The 17,403-nt window shown below is 37.9% G+C and overlaps 1 protein-coding gene across 1 annotated transcript; it reads right to left on the bottom strand.

Annotated features, from left to right (window-relative positions):
- Positions 1 to 7,495: 7,495 nt before the first annotated feature.
- On the bottom strand, positions 7,496 to 14,206 carry LOC110676190 (hepatitis A virus cellular receptor 1-like). Its single transcript, XM_021843082.1, has 2 exons — positions 14,001 to 14,206; positions 7,496 to 8,782 (listed from the first exon to the last, which is right to left on the bottom strand). Exons 1-2 carry the CDS (start codon positions 14,001 to 14,003, stop codon positions 7,664 to 7,666), a joined length of 1,122 nt encoding a protein of 373 aa, XP_021698774.1. The 5' UTR covers positions 14,004 to 14,206; the 3' UTR covers positions 7,496 to 7,663.
- Between the last annotated feature and the right edge of the window lie 3,197 nt (positions 14,207 to 17,403).

The raw sequence follows: 17,403 nt of genomic DNA, 5'->3' as shown, positions 1-17,403 counted from the left end.
ATCACTTCAAACTTTGGGAGGATGCTATTTTCCATAAATAAAGTCGTTTAAGCATAGGGGAGCTAAAATTTCAAAATTTACATCACTCTAATACCCCATGCTCCAGAGACTCCCCTTCCATTATAAGATTAGTCTGTTAAGAGCCATTTACCAGATCTTGCCTTCAGGGAATATACCTGATAGTTGGAAAGAGAGCGTTATAATCCCGATTCCAAAAACTGGAGGACATAGAAAAGATGCGAATGATTTCCGTCCCATCTCTCTCACAAGCTGTGTTTCTAAAACCATGGAGCGAATGGTGAATCATCGACTTATTACCCATCTAGAAACCCAACGAACCTTGCACCATCGACAGTTTGCTTTTAGAAGAGGAAAAGGAACAACTAGTTACTTGGCAGAACTCGACGATGTCATAACTTCAGCAGCGAAAAAAGGAGAACATTGTGAAATCGTCACATTGGACATAAAAAAGGCATATGACAGGGTGTGGCACCATAATATTATGAAAGCAGTAGTGGAAAATCAGTTGGGCAGTCGAATGAACAAGTTCGTCTTTAACTTCCTGCAAATGCGTACAGCCAGAGTATGCTTTGGTGGGCACCTATCTCAAAAGGTACCTCAGGAAAACGGGGTATCCAAGGATCTGTGCTGTCAGTAACCCTCTTCTTGTTGGTGATGAACGATCTGTTCAAAGTAGTACCAAAAAACGTCCAGCTATTCCTATACGCCGATGATATAGTAATAGTCGGAACCGGCAAACGAGTCAGTTACTTGCGACGAAGACTCCAAAATGCTGTATTAATAATTGAAAAGTGGGCAATGGGGATAGGTTTCCAAATGTCACCACTCAAATCAACTACGATGCATTGTTGCAAGGTACAGCGACTGCGTCACAAAAACTGGCATCTTGAGGGTCCGAAGATCGTTCTCGATGGAGCTGAATTACCAAAAGTAAAAACGACTAGGATATTGGGTATTCATTTTGATAGAAAATGTAATTTTAACCATCATATGAAACATCTTAAAGCAGACTGTGCTAGTAGGCTAAACTTACTTAAAGCCATATCTACATAGGATGGCTGATCGCAAAACGCTACTTTACATTGGCAACGCAACTATCACCTCAAAATTAACATACGGGATAGAAGTACTGAGAGAAAAGAGAACTACAAAGTACTTGCCCCAGTATACAATGATATTGTTCGTATAGCTGCGGGTGCTTTAAAGACCACTTCAATATTGCCACTTGTAGTCGAATCAGGTTGCCTACCTTTTGAATTCATAGCAGTTCAAGCACTTATGAAGAAAGCCTGTTCTGTATTGGAAAAAAGCACGAGAACAATCCAACAATCTATGGGAAAAAGCTAATACAGCTTTCCACGATCTAACAGACAACTTCCTATTACAACCATGCAAGTTACTAACAACTCAAAATCGGCCATGGTACAAAAAGAAACTTAACATAGATTGGACTATTAACACTAAAGTAAAAGCTGGTCAAATGCCTCAATTAATAGCGAGCATATTTCGAGAGCATGTTAATAGTAGATATAAAGACCACAATAAATGGTATACCGATGGATCACTAGCCAACGGACTAGTTGGATTCGGAATTATAGGACCCAACTATCGAAGCGGAGCAAGCCTTCCGGGACAATGCTCAGTTTTTTCGGCAGAAGCAGCAGCTCTGGCCTGGGCAACGAAAGAAACTACTGATAAATCTGTGATTTTTACAGACTCTGCGAGCTGTCTACAGGCACTTGATGGAGGCAAATCAGGACATCCCTACATTCAAGAAATCGAGAAAGAAGCATAGGGAAAAGATGTTAGTTTTTGTTGGATCCCTGGGCATTCAAACATACCTGATAACGAGGAAGCCGACTTCGAAGCAAATAGAAATCGACTAGAAGAAAGTGCATCACGTTTGGTCCCGACACAAGACATTATAAGATGGAGTCAAAGAAGAATATGGAACGCGCATCAAGTAAACTGGGACCATTCAACTAGAAAAACAACAAGAATAGTTAAACCATTCGTTGGTAACTGGATCGACCAGAAAAGCCGGAATGATCAAATCACACATCAAGCACACATGGTTCACAAAGCACCACCTCTTTGAAAAGAAACCTGCCGAATCTTGTGATAACTGCGGTAGAACTCAATCAGTGCATCATATTTTAGTCGGATGTCCATTATACCACTCATATCGACGTGAAATTAACCTTGCTGAAAATTTGGAAAATGATAAGAATATGTGAAGAGAAAAGAATTAAAATTTATTAGAAATATTGTACTGCATAATAAGATATAAGTGTAAATAGTAATTCAATCAACGCCGTAATAAACTAAAAAGAGACGAATGCCGTAGAACGGTAAAGTCTCTATAAGCAAAAAAAACACTACTAACGCGTTCCTCGACCCGCGACACTATTTCACCGTGCTACGCAAACGGTACGCAACACGATTGATCCTGCCCTCATCACCCGCCCCCGCAGGAGCAAGCGTCAAAATCGAAGGATCAAACACAACTATCGCGGCACTTTTTTCACTACTGATCGACCGACGCGCGACATGTTTGATCCTGCCCTCGTCACCCACCCTCACAAGAGCAAGCGTCAAGGTCGAAGGATCAAACACAACTCTTTTAGTACTAGGTGATGATATAATCGAGAAAGTCGATTGCTTCAAATATCTTGGAGTTCACTTTGACTCTACCTTATCCTGGGATCATCATATACAGATAGTCGCTAGTAAAATGTCTTCTATGTATGGAGTTTTAAACCGAATTGGAAAATTCCTTCCTAGAAAAGCATTATTGATGTTTTATTTTGCGCATATTCATTCCCACCTAAATTATGTAACTGTATCGTGGGGCAGAGCATGCAAATCAAAGCTTCAAAATTGCAGACACTTCAAAACAGGTGTATTAAAATAATTTTCAAGCTACCATTACTTTTTCCTTCGTTTATATTTCGATTTTCCTCATAACATTCTGCCTGTAACAGCGTTATGCAAAGAGCAAACATTAATACTGGTACACAAAATATTACACTCTCCAACCTTTTTGAACAATTTGCCTATTACTATTATACAAGGACTCGTGCATTTTCTAATTTTGGTCAAAACCGGTTTTCGTTCATAGGCCCAACAAAATTCAACGCACTTCCAAGAAATCTTCAGAAAATACCAAATCTAATTTCTTTCAAAACTAACCTTAAACGTCACCTTCAACCCTAGATTTTCCAGTTATTTATTTAGTTAAATCTTATTCTTTATTTGTATATATATGTAAACCACCTTCAAACAATAGATATTTTATTATTAAATAGTTTATAATTCATATGTGCTTCTTTAAAAGGATAACATATCCACTAGAAGCACTTCTTTTATGTAATTTTGTTAATATGTCATTACTTTCCATGCTTAATTGTCCTACTGGTTGTGTATTATTTTGTAGTGTTGCCTGCGGTTGGGACTTGAGTGTCCACTACCAGGGGGCTCAAGACATTGAGCTTTTTGGTGTGGGGGAGAGCGGAGGGCCACTCAAAAAAAAAAAAAAAAAAAAAAACAAAATATTCTACCGAACTAACCTGTGATCTTATGCGACTTAAATTATGATAACAAATGTTGATTTGACAGCTGCTACGGATTGATTCGACTGACTTTGTACGAGTATACGGTACGAAACAAAATGTACAAATGAACTCAGAATAAAAGCGTTTCATGCGAGGAAACTCTTCAAACTGTCGATTTTATCCACCGTTTTGCGAGTTTGATGTAATTTGTATGAATAAACGAGTTATTACGTGAACTTTCATGCTACCGTCGTTGGGGGTGACAATGGGTCAAAAAGGAATGTGTACAAATTTTTTATTGAATAACTATCGCAATTTAACTCCAATAAACTTCAAATTCGGTGTGTATGTACTTTAATGGTACATTAACAACTGTTCAAAACATTAAAGAAAAATATTTATTCACAGCGACACCCCAAGTGAATGAAAAATGACCCAATCTCACCCCATAGAGGGGGTGAGATTGGGTCACTGTAATTGAAATAACTTGTTTTTGATAATATGGTTGCGAAACCATTCACAGCTGAAGAATATTGATGAAATACGATGCAAACAAGATGAAAAGATATCTAAGATGTTTCACAAGTATGATAAACCCACTTAAAAGAACGATTATACCAACAAATTGAAGAGCTATGAGAAAAAATATGTAAACACAACATTCATCGCCAAGTTTACATAAATTTTCTATTTTTTCCCCCTCGAATTGTCTTCAAAGTTTCATCCCCATTGCCATGAAGCCTATTTAGTTTCCCCAAAGGTGTACTGAAACAGTGATTATTTTAATTCTTCGCAAATAGTTAAATTTCAGAGCGACATTCTACGATCAATACATTTCAGGCAGAAGTTGATGTCATAATCACGATATTTCAGTGTTCCAACTCATTTGTACTTCCAGGAGATGTTTCTATAATATGAAAACACTGATAAATAATTAATTAAAAAAAAAAACAATCCATTTGATAAAATTTTACGATGTTGCTGCGCACGAAACACAGTTGCTGGATTGAGAAGTTGTCAAAATGCGTTGCATTGTTATTCAATGTACGGAATCCTCAAGTAGACTAGTTTGATGTTTCAGAGATGCTGTATTAAGAAAGAATAAACACATCTTAATGAAAAAGAGAACTACCGATACCGTAAAATGTCAAAAAAGTGGACTTGCAATTTCATTTACTGTCGTTCTTGCTTGACCCAATCTTACCCCCATTTTTGATGTTTTAGACACCGTACCGAAAAAATTTTTTTTTTGTTGAAAAATCAATTACATTCCGGAAAATACGTGTGAAGTGTAATGAAAAGACTTTAAACCTTCTACTAATATAACGGTAGAGGTTAAAGTACATGCGTGATACTTTGCACAGGAGAAATTTAATGTTGTAAATTTTATCTAATTTCAACATACAAGTTAATTGATCTTCTTCTTTCTGGCGTTACGTCCCCAAGTTAATTGATATAGTAAACAAAAACTACTATTTCTAAAAATGTATATTGTGATGAATTATGTGTAATAATATGTTCCCTAACATATGAATTATTGATTTTAGTAATATCACCGTTATTAGCTGAAATATTTCATAAATCATATTTTTCCGTTTTGACCCAATCTCACCCCCCAGACCAATTGTCACCCCCATCGACGGTACTTTTGGTTGTCTTCTTCTTCTTTCTGGCGTTACGTCCCCACTGGGACAGAGCCTGCTTCTCAGCTTAGTGTTCTTATGAGCACTTCCACAGTTATTAACTGAGAGCTTACTATGCCAATGACCAGTTTTGCATGCGTATATCGTGTGGCAGGTACGAAGATACTCTATGCCCTGGGAAGTCGAGAAAATTTCCAACCCGTAAAGATCCTCGACCGGTGGAATTCGAACCCACGACCCTCATCATGGTCTTGCTGAATAGCTGCGCGTTTACCGCTACGGCTATCTGGGCCCCACAGCTGGGCTGGTTGTCTGGGAAATAAAATAAACCTGTTTATCAACTTTTAAACTTTTAATTAACAACAATAATATGCGAAAATCTGCAAAAATATAATGCTTTAGGTTTCACGAAATTTTGCTGAAATAGAACCTTTTGTTTGACATAACTTACACAAATCGGCCTGTTTTTTTTCAAATTTTCAACTGGGCAACCTCTAAACGTCACTTCTCAAAGTTCCCCTCATACAAAAGCTTGATTGTAACATCATTAGCTACCATTTGGAGGTTGAGCCTCCAAGTTTTCTGCAAAAGTGAAATTTTGAGACACCCAGTAAGCACACTCAACAAAAGCGCAAAGTCCAAATAGAATCCCTTGATAAAGTTAAAAAATGACATAGATATTGTCCATGCATCCTCGTCCTTACTTCTTCAAAATGAAGATCTGAACAAATCGTTAACACTTCAGTCGTCGCTCTGTTGTATTTTGTACAACACTGCTGAAAAATCCTCGCTATTTGTTCACAACAGCAGCGCGACGGTGTTCAATTCAATTTTTTTCTTATCTTAAGGTTATTTTCGTCAATTAAAAAACGGTATATAGTCAAGAGCTGGGAGGGAGAAACCAATACAAAATTTCTGTACGTCATAATGAGCCGGGATTCCGCTGTCACGAACTGTCACTGTGAGCCCAGATCTCAAACATTGGACTAACATGGAAAAAGCGCGTAACTGATTAAAACACATTTTCGCATTTCATCAAAAGTGACAAAAATTGAATGAAAATCAATTCATGCACACAATGCAAGTAATGTCACGTGAGCACCTTTCAATTGGATTGAATATAAAGCATTGAAAAACGCATCGTTTTACATTTTCCAATAAAAATGAATATTTAGTGCATGGAATACTGTGGCCCTTTTTCCATGTTTGTCTGGAAAAATCGAAAGTACACAACAAAAGAAAACTAGCGATTTTCCCCAAGCCTGCCTTGATTGTTGTTGGCAAGCTGGAGTTATCTTGCAGTTCAAACAAACATTGTTCTATATTTCGTGTGTAGTATCGGTGCCTCCCCCCCAAGTCAAGAGTGGCGAATACTGGTACATCAACTCTATTCACATGGTCGCATATGTTCCTCGATAACAGGTCGTTGAAAAAGGCCTTCGTGCTTTCATAGGGAGTATGCGAGGGTAGACCTGGCCTTTAATTCTACCAAAATGGAGTACATGGTTACAAATAGAAATATAGGTAGGTCTAGTTGTGTTGCATCTGAGGTAGTGTTTGATGGGGTCATGTTTAAAGTTGTTGAAGAATTTGATATATGCGACATGTGTCCATGACTTGTGGCATGTGTCAATTAAGGCCCCGTAACTTGCAAACCAAAACAAAATTAACCTTGTATAAACGTTCATACTTCCGGTGAAGAAGCGTGGACGTTGGAAGAGGCAGACAGAAAGCCTATGGAGTTTCGAAGCGTTAAGTGCTGTGGACAATACTCGATGGGAAACTTGAAAATAGTGTGTGGTACAAACACAAGAATCACGAGTTATATCAAGTTATTATTATTGTCTTTATTAACGAGGCTTTCAGCCCGTGGCTGGTTCACCTCGAAGTTATATCAAGTGTATTAGAAAGCGCATATAATAATCGTGTAAAATATGGCAACTACAGTGGGCTGGTTAGTGCGAGAGTCGGAAGAAAAGGTTACGAAAATAATGTTCAGCAGGGAGTCAGCTAGAGGTCGATGAGTTTCTGGAAGCTAACGAATACGCTGGCTGTACGCAGTAGAAGAGAAAATGCGAACCTTCAGGGCAACAGGGGAAATATCGCCCAAGTCTGTCGAAGATGGAACTATACAATATGCCTGGTAATGGCGTGACGCTATACTGTGTCCAATAAGGTATCAAGATATTTATTTTCAACCAGGATTTGATATTTAACTTATGGAACGTTCCCTTACATGTTGATAGTAAAACAGTATAATAAAAACTACGAAGCGACTTTTTTTTTCAAAATGTACATTTATTTCATATTCTAGCATTCAAACAACTACTTCGGATGTATTTTCTTTTTCTTGTGGAACACAACAGTTTCATGTACACATGAGCCATTCATACCATATCGTTGAGTATCATGTTCGGGTTTAGCTGGAGGTGACTGGAATCTTCATCAATACTGGTAGATGTCATTATAGCGAGGCTGATAGTCAGCACCACGTTGTTCTTTGAATTGAGGGAGGTATTCGTTGTCAGGTTTCGTCGGTAGGTAGGCGTTTGTAGGTTTACAAATTTCAGTCTTGGTCACTGGCGGCAGTTGAATGGTCTTTGTGACGTACTCAGGAACAGGGATAGAAGCAGTGCTTGTGATGGTGCGCGTAATAATCTGGGTGTCACGTTTGATCAAAGTGCTTGTCAGCTGAACGGTTTGGATTACCGGAGGCTGAACAACGGTAGAATAGATTACCCGAGTGCTTGGTGGCAGAGGTGGCAGTGAAGTAGTTACAGTTTGAACGATAGTACGGTAGACTGGAGTAGGTGTAGCAATGATAGAGGTGGATGTTGTTGTTACTGGAGGTAAGGTCGTTGTTCTAAGAACAGTTTCAGCGGGAAGCGTACGTGTAACAGGTGGAAGAGTGACAGTTGAGTATTGAATAACTGGTGTGGTGGTTGTAAGGTAGGAAGTGCTGAACCGCGTTACCGGAGGTAAAGTTTGAGTTCTAGTGGCAGTCACTGGTGGCAGAGTAATGGTTGGTCCAGGTACGTTCACCACATTTGTAATTCTAGTTACAACAGGAACAGTCTGTGTGACTACAGAAGTCTGATATGAGGTTACTGGGGGCTGCGTAAGAGTTCTTACAATAGTTTGTGGAGGAAGAACAATTGGAGGTTGGGTGACAGTCACAACATCCCTGATTGTTTGGTATACTGGAGTTGGTCTGACAATAGTGGAAACTACAGTTGAAACTTGAGGAGGCTGAGTAACAGTGTTGTAGATTGTCGTTGGTGGTAGAGGAGGTGCAGTTCGCGTAACAGTATTGGTACGTGTTATTGTGTTGTAAACTGGAACAGTTTCCGTGAAGGCGGACGTTTGGATGATTGTAGAAACTCTAGTGACATATTGGGTGCTTGGGTTGGTCGGTATTTTTATGGTTTGGTAGTTTGTGCTAACGACAGTAGAGGTGATATATGTCGGCGTCTGCAGTTGGCATGTTGGCGTGCTATAGGTGTATCCATTGAACTCGGATTGAGCTGTAGCCACTAGGGCTGTTAAAAATATTATGAACAATTTCTGAAACGAGAGAAAAATAAATATGTTTATGTAAACCATAGAATAATAAAAGGAATATAAGAGTATAAGAATTTGTACCAAATGTGCCTAAAACTATCAATGTGATACAAGCAATTTTTCAACGATGGTGGTGGTCTCAAAGGATTAATGTATGAGAGTGAAACGCACCATCGAGGTGACCCATTTGTAAATAAAAAAAAAACGTACAGTGAAACCTCCATGAGTCGATATTGAAGGGACCATCGACTCATGGAAATATCGAGTCATGGAACAGTAATCCTTTGGAAAGCTGTTTCTAGGGACCATCATAGTAGACTGGCCCAGCTCAGTATGGGAGAAAAATAAAGTTGTATGATTCCACGGGGCACCCCCCAGGATTATTTCTTGGGGTTAGACGAAGCCTTTCTGAAAAATTCAGCTCATTTGGTCGTTCCATGAGCTGGCGCATTTGAATTGAAGTTAATATGGGATTTTCAGCTCAAACATATGAGCAACAGCACATCATGTACTGTTTGGTTCAGGAAAATTGATGATCGCGTTCAATTGGACCCAGAATGTCAAAACCACAACTTGATGTAATAGCGAAGAATATTGTAGAAGATTGTACCATGATCAAAATTAATAAAGTTGGTGTTTTAACTATCTGAAGTATATCATGCAACACTGCTTGTATTTCTTCAACATAGCTTGGAGGTAGCCACTAAGCGCATCATAGCCACCTATGACCGTGGGCGAGCTGAGGCACATGTCGCATGCATATAAGTACTGTACGAGAGTGCTGATCTAAGCCTAACTTTCAACAACTGAAAGAGTAATGAAAATGAGATTAAATCCAGATACAACCTTCTGCAATTATGTTCATTAGGGTATCAACTAGTGCATTTGTCATTCTGGGCTTATTTGAACGCGAACAATTAGTATACGGAACGAAACAGTGACATAGGATCAATTTTCAATATATTTGAGACGAATATCCCATACAAACTTCAAATCGAATGCGCCAGCTGGTGAAGCAACCAATTGAGTTGAAATTTTGAGAGAGCGTTTTTCTTACCCTAAGGCTCATATCTAGGGGTGCCCCGTTGAGTTTTACAACTTTTTTGTTTAAGGGCCAGTCTACCATCATAGCAACCATGAAATTTCGTTTCTAGTATGGTTTCATAAGTCGATATCGAGTCATGGAACATCGACTCATGGAGGTATTACTGTATCATGAAAATAAGAATTACTGTACATGTGCTGTAGCCTTATGTGCAAGAACCACATTGCAGGGCCACCCGAGCAATTTCACGTTATACCTTAGTTTTTTGTACATTGAAATAAGCCTTGTTTGGGCATGTTTATGGTTGAAATAAGTTGTGGCTATTAAAACTTGTTCCTGTTACAAACGTATTGATATTTTGTATTTAGGTCAGCGAACTTTTGCCCCACATTAGTTTGATTATTCCAGAGAACTTTCAATTCACTAAAAGACGAAATTCATCGAATACAATGTTATCTTTGGTCTAAAATGTTATTGAAATTCACATTTTCTATTTTTTTTCACACAAACTTCATGCGCTTTAAGCCTCTTCAAAGACTTGATGGATTCCTTTCAAAACTTCATAGTACGGGGGGTTGTTTGAAAAACATTGTTTGGTTCATTTGTAAGTGATATATCGAGCCCTCAAATTGAATAACAGTACTTTTATCTGTGGGTTTTCTCGTTATGTCATTCACGAAGAAAACAACTTGCACCTATTTTTTGAGCTTTCTATACCCATAATAAAGTAATAATAAGTTATAAGTTGGTGGTCTGATGGTAATCGTTTTTGCTTCATAAGCAGAATGTCATTGGTTCAATTCCAGGCCCATCTCACCCTTCGTACTTTCTAGTTGTATCTTTCAATTGCTTCTATTCTGCATTCTTAATGTATCACAGTTGATCTATTAGTTCATAGCATTTGCTAGAACTAGAGACGGACATAATATTAACTATTTCTCTACGCTTCCACTCTTCTATCGTTATAGCACGCCTTTTTTTTACGCCAGATACATTGGCAGTCTGCTAACCAAACAGCAAGCCTCTTTGCCATAAAATTACCACCCCTACACCTACCAGCATGAACCCGCGTAGATGCAGGGGTATATCCGGTCTATTGTGGTTCAGTTTTCAATGCATCATCAATTCCTCCCCTTCTGCTCATTGGTCTGCATAGTTAAGTGGCAGGCGCCATTGTTGCCTAAAATTTGAAAATCACCAGCACTTATACACTGAGGGTGTCTGCTACTTCCAAGCAGTCGTCTGGTTGTTTTCTTGTGTAAATGCAGCTAATCTGGCGATATCAAGCTAAAGCTCAAGTATATCTTCAACACAATATCTCTTGATACTTTCTCTCACTCTTTATATTGCCAAAAAAGAGCGAGAGATATCAATAAAAGTAGTTAGCACACATGCTTGATGATACTCTTCAACATCATCGGAGTTCGTTTACATACTCGAGAGCAGCGTGTTGCCTTTGCTCTTTGCGAAGGAGCGAAAACATACTGAGCAGAGAGGCAACGAAAAATGAGCAAGGAAGGAATGCGGCACAAAACACAGCAGAGAAAAATTACATAAAAAAGAGTGCCATCACAACTCCGCGAGACCCGTTTTGTTCGGGTGGATCACTCAATTCTTTCACAGTATGAGTAAAGGTGAGCAAAGTAACAAGAGAGAAAGAGTACCCGAAAAAAACCTCGCATTTTCTCGCCCTCTCACTCGAATTGCTTGAGGATTTGTGTTGATATTTTTTGTTCAAATACTCCTCAGGAAAACTTCGAAATCGCCTCGTGTTTGCATCGCAGAGGAGTTTCTGTCAAGCCCAGAGCATTGCAGAATTCGTTCGCATTTGATTTTGAAGCACGATCAAAACAAGCGAAGAAAAACATGCCATCTGTAGCGGTCCGTGATCGGCAATGTATCGCAAGTTGTAACAAGTTTTATAAATAAGAGCAGTGACCGAGAGCCAAAGAGCGAGCCATGATAAAATCTATTTTTCTCGCTGGTTTACCATTGTGGATAGGTGTTTTCTTCTACTGACATGATAAACAAACCCTGAACAGTTGATAGCAACAGTGTCCCCCAGGATTGAAGCTTGTTTAGAGGGGTTTTATCATGCGCTGCTATCTCCCGATCTAATGAGAGTTGTAGCAGTATATGAGAAGCTGGCTCTCATAATGTGCTTCATATCATGATTGTTACAGAGAACGATAAGTGAGAGATTCTCTCAGTTTTCTCATGATTCTATCCCTGGTCAAGCCTAATTGGCTCAGAAAGCCAAATTTGGGTTAATGCAATTTCCTCAAGGTTGATGGTAAGAACTCAGTTTTGCGATGAATCAACCTTAGTTTAATGCCAACCTTGGGAATTTAGCTAATTTTGGGTTGGTGCACTCAACTACGGTTATGCGTTGGAATAACTCTGGTTTGAGTAGATCCACATTACCGTTTTTATTTATTATAGATGAACCAATATTACCGTTTGAGTCACTTTATGCATTGCATTTTGAAAATGTTTACGCCCAACATCCATTCTGCTACACTTAGGGGCAATGGACAAATTACGTCACGTTTCAAGGGGGGAGGGGGTCAAGCCAAGCGTCAAAAGCCTTACAAAATTTTCAAAGGACTCATAAAAAACGTGAGAAAGGGAGGGGGAGGTGGTCGAAAAATTCTAAATTTAGCGTGACATAATTTGTGTACAATCCCTTATTCACATTTCCACGTGAACATTCGGTGCAGGGGGTTATGGGTTAACGAAATGTCCACATTTTTCCACGGAATAAAGACAGTGGGTTTGCATGCAACGGAGTAAATCCCGACCAAAGGATAGTAACTGATTATGTTAGTTGAAGAGAGAAAAATTTGCTCTCTCTTTTTTTCAGTCGAGTCTAGTACACGACACTGAAGACGGCCTTACAGTTGAGGTCGAAATACGCGTATCTGTCAAAGGACACAAACTCTACCTGAATTAAATGGTATAGTACTAAATTTGGTTTTTCGTTTACTTATAGGTATTTCACTACAAAGCTCAAAGATTTATTATTATAATTTTTTTTTTTTCAAACAAAATAGAATATTTGAATTGGACTCGTTAGTAGTTAAATTAACAAATATTTTAACAAAAAACTCCACATAAAACAATTTTTTTTAATATTTTCATAACACAATTAATATATACCCATTTATAGCAAATTTTCCATGATTCATTAATTTGAATTATTTTAAAATTAAATTTTCAATCAAAACATCTATAATAACTTATGTGTTTTAATTATGTTACAAATCTCTTCATTAACTAAGAAAAGAATAGTAAATACCTATTTGCATTTTTTTTTGTTATATTTGAGAAAAAATAGCTGCAATCACCTAATTGGGATGGATAGTTATTAAAGAGCAAACATAATGCGCAGTGACATTGGTTATTATAAATTTCATATTGAATTCCTGAACTCTTAAGGTAAAGATGAATCGAAGCCTGACTTCAAATTTTCAAGAGCACGGATCCGGAGAACCAAACATCCGTTTAAGCTGAAAACCTAATCGATTGGTCACCACCATCTAGTGACCAATCGATTAAATTTTCAGCTTAAACCAATGTTTGGTTGTCCAGATTCGTCCTCTTGAAAATTTGAAGTTTGGCTTCGATTCATCTTCACCTTAAGACTTGAACGTAATAACAGCGGAACGGCAATGGTAACGTAACCGGTTTGGCTAGAATTAATCACACCATATCGACTGAGCTAACAATGAATAAAAATGAATCAACATCAAGGCGACAAGTATGTTATGGTTCATGCTAGCATAACCATTTCAGTTGCCACTGCCGTTCCGCTGTCATTGCGTTTGGGCCTTTGCACAACCTTCAGAAACGTCCCATATAAATATGTTCACATTAAAATGTTTCATAAAGTTGGGCATTCAAGTAGAACCACTTCAGTTTTCCAATCTTTCGATTCAGCGGTAATATACAGTAACTAAAATTATTCAATAAAAACTAGAGTAAAATCCAGTAAAGTGCCACATGATGTTATCGATAGATGACATTTGAAGTTAAAACACCATTGCTGGTCAATTCTATTCACTCAATAACATTGTGCAAATATTCACAATCTTCCGTTCGAGTTTTCGCATTTTTGCATTTTTCCAACCCCTTTGCACTTCTTCGACACAAATCATTTGTTCTTCACCGACTCACCATTTTAATGCACTTTTTATCAGTCTTTGCTTATTCGTTGAATTTTCGCACTGCACTATATCCGCTTCCGGGTTAATTATCACACCAAATCAAACCGAGTATCTGCGTGCGTCCTTCAGTTCTGTCGCTCCTACCGTAGTAGACTACAAAACGTTCTTGCCATCGATCCTCACCGATGGTTAACTTTCGAATCTATACTAAAGCCCGGTTCGGGACGCGGCCTTATTTATATCTAATCGTTCTAGAAAGCTTAACAGAGACAAAAGAGATACCAAGCTGATTTAGATCAGTAAGCTTTTTTGGGTAATAAAATGATCAAACATCTTTGCAGTGTGAAATGGCCCTAACCATCTGCATTCACGACGCAATGTGCTAATTTTATCACCGTATCAAATGGCCATGAAAAGCAGAACAGAATTTACCGCAAATTGTGATTGATTTGCAGCGTTAAGTGATTATCTCATGCTGCATTGGTTTGGAAAACTCGTTGAGTGCAACTCTTTTCCTATCCGTAAGAGAACAGTAACCTGAGGTTGTCTCACTTTTGCGAACTGCATTTTTTGGACATCTCTTCACCGTAGAGATGAGAAACTGGAAATCTCTCTAGAACATCAATATTTACCAGACCCTGGAACGCCCACTTTCTATAGTCCCAGGTTACGAAACGACCACTCAATATCCGTTTCTAAAAGTATGATCAACCACCGACCATAACGCGACGAGACATTAGAGAAGAAGATAGCCTGAGACGATTCTTATTTACGATGATTAAAATTGGTCGAAATCTCAAGCAGACCTGTTGCTTCTTTTTTTCCGCTCTCTGAACCCTATCTGGTTCTGGAAGCTTGCTGAACTTTATGCAAATTTTGTCCTTTCCAAAAACGCTTCTGCCAGATTCTTCGGTTTTGCATTGTTTTTTGGACGATACCAAAAAGCGTTGGGAAACGACTACGACTAAAAATCCAGTTTTTGCCCAAGTTCTCACAGACTAGTTTTTTGGGGTGCAGTTCAACGCTCTAGCAGGTAATCAACAGAATGAGAGCAAATTTTTGGATTCTACCAAAATTTGAAAACTATCAACATTCATTCGAAAACACTCCGTAGGAAAGACGTTCAAACTGGAACTGGTTCCGTTTTGCAGAGGGGGTTTTCTACGATTCGGATGGAAGATAGTTTTGATTGTTTTATAGATTCATTAATGCAAATCTAAGTTAATTGGATCAACCCGTATCGAAGTGACCAGCGATGACGAGACTGTTGGAATGTAACCTTCAACTATTGAAGGATGTCGACCACTTGAATATTTTTTAAACAAAATAAAAAAAATCTGCTAAGTGAGTTCTGGCGACACAGGTTGATGGCATTTTAATCATATTGATCAACGTTGTATGAAGAAGCTCTCGCATGTTTTTATAATGTGGCGTATTTTTGGTAACAAAAAAACAATCATATAAGTCATTTTGTTTTTACTCTGGTTGTCGCTAATACATAGGAAAATACAAACGTACCGTAATCCGGGGTAACATTGATCATTATTTTTAGTTTTTCTTAAATTTTTCATTTCACAATACAAATGTTACAAGTTTCATATTTTTAAAACAAGTACTGGCACCCACCGCTCCTAGCTATGTACTTTATTTTGTTTTTCGAAAGATTTAAACATGTTTAAATAAATGTTTTAAGTGATTTTTTGATTCAGCTGATATGGGGTAACATTGATCACCCAAGTAAACAACAATCGCTAATATTGGAAATGTCGTTACTTACTAAAATCAGGGCCCCTGAAGCCGAATATGAAGACCAAACTCTTACAAGTCATTTACTTTTTGAGTTATTTCAAAATTAAAAACACTTTGAACCGCGTAATACGCCTAAAAGTAGGCAATTTCCTCAGGAAATTCTACATTCGTAATAGTATTTAGTTAATGTTGCCTAAATAAATAAACTTATGAAAGATTTGACAACGGAATCGTTTTCGGCGATGCCATTTTTAGTAACACCCGCATTTTCCTTGATCACATCGTCTGCAGAACTCATGTGAGGCATGAATTTTCGGTAGTGTCAGTGAAAATGATAGAAATCATTGTTTCAAAAAGTTGACAAATTTGCGCATGAACTAAACGCAATTTTGGCAAAAACCTTAATTATCATTAGCTTATGAATATACAAAAGAGAGGCACCATTCATGGTTCGAAAATGCTTCATCAATAAATCTTTATTTGAACGTTTAACAAGATGTGTCATCCCGATCAATGTTACCCCGCTGATCAATGTTACCCCGGATTACGGTGACACGTGTTCACAGAGCTTTAATTCATGGGTAACTTGCAAGAGTCTTGAAATCCCACTGAAGCTCATGGGTCTTTGTTTCATGATTTGACTAATAATTGCTCATCTTGACACATGAACATTGAATTAAATGATGTTATCTGTACTGGGAACAATATTAAATTCCTTTTTTGCGCAGTAAATTCCTCTAAATTGCTCCAAGAACTTCCTAAGTTAGATACCGCCAGCATATGTTCCAGAAATAACTAACTCTTGAATGGGGGCGGGACGTTTCGCATAATTCTATTGGTGGACGTTTCGCAGAATGTACATTTGGCAAAAAGAAAATGATATGCCTTCTTTAAAATGCTATCTGTCCTTATATGAAATTTATTTATGCGAAACGCCCATTATGCCAAACGCCTTTATGCGGAATGTCTTTATGCGAAATGGGTCACCCCTCCCGATATTCTCCAAGATATTTAATGTACTTTTCGCCAGGAAATTGCTTAGAAATTCCTATACAGATTTTACAGGATTTGTTTTCAGTTTTCCCTCCGGGTTGTCGGGGAGATTCATCCGTGAATTTTACTAATAATTTTCAATTTATGCAGTATTCTACTTGGTGTTTAGAAATATTTCATATAATGATACGTCTAGTTTCTTAACAAACGTCAAATATTTCCGTTACTCATTATCTAACTTTTTTTTTTTTTGTAAGATATCCTCAAGTTTTGTTTAGGACTTTACTCCTGGTATTTATTGTTGAGGTCTGTCATTCACTTTTAATGAATTCCAACAAGAATTCTTCCATCGATATCCTTCCTGAGAAATTTCTCTTGGTATTCTTAATACAGTGCTTTACCGATTTTGGCAACAAGGCGCGATTTTATATTGCTAAAATCGGGAATTTTGAAATGCATATGTTTTTTATCATTTCAATCTCTAACAGTAACAGAAAAAGCATGGCAACTATTAAGATTGTCCGACATTTCCCCGAAAACCATTTCCCCGAATGCAATTTCCTCGAATGACGTTTTCCTGAATGAACCATTTCCCCGAAAATTATTTTCTCGAATGTACCATTTCCCCGAAAACAACATAATGTAATTAACATACTGAAAGCTATTCATGG

This window comes from Aedes aegypti, chromosome 2 (assembly GCF_002204515.2).
Source record: "Aedes aegypti strain LVP_AGWG chromosome 2, AaegL5.0 Primary Assembly, whole genome shotgun sequence".
NCBI classification, from domain to species: Eukaryota; Metazoa; Arthropoda; class Insecta; order Diptera; family Culicidae; genus Aedes; species Aedes aegypti.
Note: the sequence above shows the minus strand (reverse complement) of the source record. Positions and strands in the feature narration are given on the sequence as shown.